Source organism: Poecilia latipinna, unplaced genomic scaffold (genome assembly GCF_001443285.1).
Source record: "Poecilia latipinna isolate Pla-1442-1.1 unplaced genomic scaffold, P_latipinna-1.0 Scaffold462, whole genome shotgun sequence".
Taxonomy (NCBI): Eukaryota; Metazoa; Chordata; class Actinopteri; order Cyprinodontiformes; family Poeciliidae; genus Poecilia; species Poecilia latipinna.
In genome coordinates this window covers 683,122-687,711 of record NW_015113078.1, presented here as the reverse complement: position 1 = coordinate 687,711, position 4,590 = coordinate 683,122, and the positions used below count along the sequence as shown (strand labels likewise).

Genomic DNA, 4,590 nt, shown 5'->3' with positions numbered 1-4,590 from the left:
GTGACCCATGCAATGCGAGGCCTCGTTTGTTGCCAATCACGTGGTTTTCAGCAAGATGACACACGCCTTGAAGAGGGGCTTCATCGGCCACGCCCCCTTTTTACTCGGTACAAGCCTCGAAGCCTGGATTCAGGCAGCCCATCACTACTCCTTCAACATACCTTAGTCAAGTAATGAGGCCGCTACCCTGGAGAACCCGACTGCACTGAGGAAATGATTCAGCTATTAGTCAGTGTGTTGGACCAAGGACACATCTACAAGTCGCAGGACGCCGGTTCCTGAGGTCTGGAGTTTAGGATGAGGAATTAAATAAAAGCTACAGAACCAGCACCCGTATCAGAAACTTAGCATATTAAAAACAGGAAGTCATTCTCCTGACTCAGCAGATGTAGGTTATGCCTGAGAATCAATGAGCTTCAGAAGTAATGAATTTTTAAGTGATTTTATTTCAGAAGAGAGACCTACTGGAAGATGATGACATGTGACCCTACATAACATGCGACGTTCCAAACCAGAACATCTGGAGCTCAGAGCCGTCACCAAGTCCTGGTGAAAGTCCTGCAGGTTTTGGAAGCGGCTGGGAGCTTCAATCTGAGCTTCACCTTCATCGGGTCACACAGCACATCTAGTGACACTATCCAAGAGAAAAATTGTACTGATTAATCCATAAAAATGTACATAGAAGTAGATCTTTCAAAAAATCTGAAGTACTGATTGTCTCAAATTCATATACATAAACAAATCCAGTTTTGAGACTGAGATAATCCAGTGAACATTACATCATCAATGCTTGCTGTTTAAACATGGCTTTCAAATAAAAGACAGATCAACCTGCTGCACTTCAGAATAACAGTGCTGGTGCAGTCTAGTAATAAAAGGAGGTAAAGACTATAAACTAGTCTTTACCTCCTAGTTTATAGTGTTGAAAGTTTTTCTTCAAATACTATAAAATATAAACTAATATATTCATATAAACTGTAATATATTCATATTATGTATTGATGCTGGTTCTAGTTAGTGGGGCTATACTAATCCCCACCAGGGCATGTGCACGTTAGGTTCTATTATAATGAAAAATAACTGAAGCGTCAACATCGATATCTGGATCGCTCCTTCAAGTAAAGTATTAGACAAGAACCTGAATATATTACATAAACAACGTATGAATTATCATCCACCAGTTTTCTGCATTTATATATATTTTTTTCAGTGGCCATTACTGATTATGTCAAAGACTCACAATCACCGCAGAGCAGAGACGAAACATCACCGATTGACAATAAAACAGTAAAAGTCTGCTCCCGCTAAAATTAAAGAAATGCATATCAATGCGTATTTTGGAGATGGATGCATATTTTTGCATATTCAGCTTTGTATGATAAGTTAAAAAAATCACTTTGTGTTTCTGAAAAGCATGACTTAAGTGAATTATTACATTGCTATAATTTATCATTTAAGGACCAGGTCTTTATAACAATTCATAATATACAAAGGCAATTATTATCTTGGTCTGGTGCTATTAGCATGCATAAGTGCTACCATAGCTATAAATCAGAATTTTCAGAATTTTATTTAATATGAAAGGTTACAAGCTCTTGTTAAAATAACTGTGAGAAATGCAAAAAATGTTTATTGGGGAAACTTTTGTAATTCGGTAGGTAGGGAAACAAAAATTTAAAAAACTTGGGGAATGATGAAACAAATGAATGGAATTAGAAGTGAATATGGATATCCAGTTCTGAAAGATGGAAATGTTATTGCTGACTGAGGAGGAGAAAGCAAACATGTTGGTTCAAAAATTTGTTAAAGTTCACAGTTGTAATAATTTAAGCACAGAAGAAAAACAGAGAAGAGTTTGTACAATTAATGAAAATGTTTATTTATTAGAAGAAAATGTAAGATATAATGACTTATTAAGTGGTCCTTTTTCTTTATTTTAATTAAACAGTGCTTTAAAAAAATCTAAAAATTAATCTCCAAGAAAAGATAATATTTCTTATATTATGGCTAGTAAGCTTAATAATTCACCTAAAATTTTTTTTATTGGAATTCAATTAAGATATGGGAAGTGGGTTTTTTACCTTTGGCGTAGAAAGAAGCAATCATGGTTCCAATCTTAAAGCCAGGTAAAGAATGGTCAAATCCAGCAAGTTATAGACCTGTTGCTTTAATTTCACATACATGTAAAACAATGGAGAGAATGATAAATGAAAGATTGAGTTACTTTGTTGAGAAGAGGGGATATTTATCAAAATTTGGAGAAACACTGTGGATCCTATTCTATGTTTAGAACATGAAATCAGAAAAGGGCAAGTTAATAAGGAGAGTGTGGTGGCTGTTTTCTTTGGAGAAAGCCTATGATATGATGTGGAAAGAAGATTTTTTTAATTAAATTGAGAAAAATGGGAATTAACCAATAAATGTTTTATTGGACAAAAGATTTTTTTTTTTTACAAAATAGATCAATACAAGTAAGAATAGGACAACATTTGTCAATTTTTTTGTTGAAAACGGTATACCTCAGGGAAGTATAGTGAATCCTTTGCTTTTTTTTTCTATAATGACTAATGATGTTTGACAATTTGGAGAGTGGAATGGGCTTTTCTTTATTTGCTGATGATGGAGTAATCTGGAAGAGGGGTCAAAATAAAAATTTTATTGTTAAAAAGATACAAGAAGCAATTAATAATATAGAAGACTGGTCTATTAAATGGGGATTTAAAATTTCTCGTATTTTTTACGAGGAAGAAAGTATCTGACTTCTAGACTTTTCCAAGATTGTGGGGGTTAGGACCCCCCCCCGAACCACCCGGGATTTGTGCCTATGGTGCTGAGAGAAAAGCATTGAAAGTAATATATACTGGTTTAATAAGGTCTGTATTTGATTATGGAAGATAGAACTGGTAGGTGGCTTTACAGTATTCAAAGAAAAGTTGGTGCGATGGGATGAGGAGAACAGGATGAAATAGAAAAGAGGAAACCATTATATCCAGATTACGTTTTGGTCATACAGGGTTAAATAGTACATTATTTAAAATGGGAAAACATACAACAGGAAATTGTGATTTTTGTCTTCAAGAAAAGACAGTAAAACATGTTTTGTTCTGTTCTACATATTCTGTTGAGAGGAGGGAATTAGTATGTCGATTACAAGAAAATAAATTATAGTTAAACATACAAGATATTTTGGACATTTCTACTTATGAATATTTTTGTTAATTAATAAGTTATCTTAAGTAAACGAAATTGATAGGATATACGTTTTATTTATTTTTTTTATTTTATTTTACTTGATTTAAAAAAAATTTTGTGGGAGAATATCCACACTCCATTCCAGTAGATGGCGGTAATGCACATCAGTAAGTTGCTTGCCAACCGCCAAGAAGAAGAAGAAGAAGCAGCAGCAGCAGCAGCAGCAGCAGCAGCATGGAGCAGACAGTTGACAAGCTTGAGAGTATGGTACTGTGTAAAATAGTTTCATTCTTTTCTTTACTCTTTTCTGAGCTTTCACTTCCTTTCGAGGTTTCAACAAGCATTTCTTTCTCATTTAGATAAACTTATTAAAAAGCTTGACCTTATGGGGCGGAAGTTGCAGAACGCGGGAAATCTTTGAAAATGTGAACCTTTTGATCTATATCGTTTTGGATTTGGTGGTGCATAAACCCACCAAACGGGATGATAACTCAGGTAAATGATTATGGTGGCATGGACTTTGACGGCTGGACTGTGGTAGGTAGGAAGAGACAGAGGTAAGGCGAAAGCTTTAAAAGACGACAGAGCATGGTTTTAAAAGCAGTTAGAGAACCCTTGGGGGTGTAGTTCAGATGATGAAAACATAATGGTTGGAAGGAAAGTGATAAAGGACGAACTTTAAGGGCATACTTAAATTCAGGAAAGAAGATAACATGAATCAAAGCCTTATAACCAAGGGTTGGGGACCCTCCTCGTCCCTAACCTTTGCAAGTTGGTGGGGACGAGGAGGGACGGGGTGCGGGTGTTCTTTGAATACTGTAAAGCCACCTACCAGTTCTATCTTCTTCCCGCTGCTTCTGCCGTCTTTCCTTTAACCTTTTGTTTAATAATAGATTTGATTTCTTCTTTACAGAATGGTACCAATATATCAATATAACTATTTTCTGTAGCTTGTTTTGCATATTTTTCTGCCAACTCATTTCCTTTTATTCTTACGTGTGATGGTACCCATGTAAAAATAACTAATAAACCCATTGCCTGAATTCTATAAATTAATAACTGAATCTCTAATAAAAGGTCTGGTCTACTAATAGAATGATTATTTTTTAAATTAATATAATGATGAACTTGAATCAGAACATAATATACTTCTCAGTGGACGAACTTCCTCAATCCATCCTAAAGCCAAAATGATTCCCATCATCTCTCCTGTATAAACTGATACTCCATCAGTAATTATTTTACATTTTTTATACTGAATTCTGGAACAATGAATAGCACCCCTTTATTGCTATTTTAGTTTTTTGAAACACCTGTATAAACTTGGACATATCCATAGTACTTATTGTCTAAATATGATTGTACTCAATAAGGATCTAAAAGGTTTCCTCTTTTCCT

The 4,590-nt window shown here is 34.9% G+C and overlaps 1 protein-coding gene across 3 annotated transcripts in view; it reads left to right on the top strand.

Moving 5' to 3' along the window:
- Positions 1-3,341: 3,341 nt before the first annotated feature.
- Positions 3,342-4,590, top strand: part of ska2 (spindle and kinetochore associated complex subunit 2) — a 54,833-nt gene continuing 53,584 nt past the window's right edge. For 2 of the 3 annotated variants that reach the window (XM_015039151.1, XM_015039150.1), the window contains exon 1: positions 3,342-3,454. In XM_015039151.1, coding sequence (XP_014894637.1) covers positions 3,350-3,454 — 105 coding nt within the window. In that variant the 5' untranslated portion in view covers positions 3,342-3,349. Of the gene's footprint in view, positions 3,460-4,590 lie in introns of all 3 variants that reach the window. The other variant, XM_015039152.1, reaches the window with a different exon arrangement.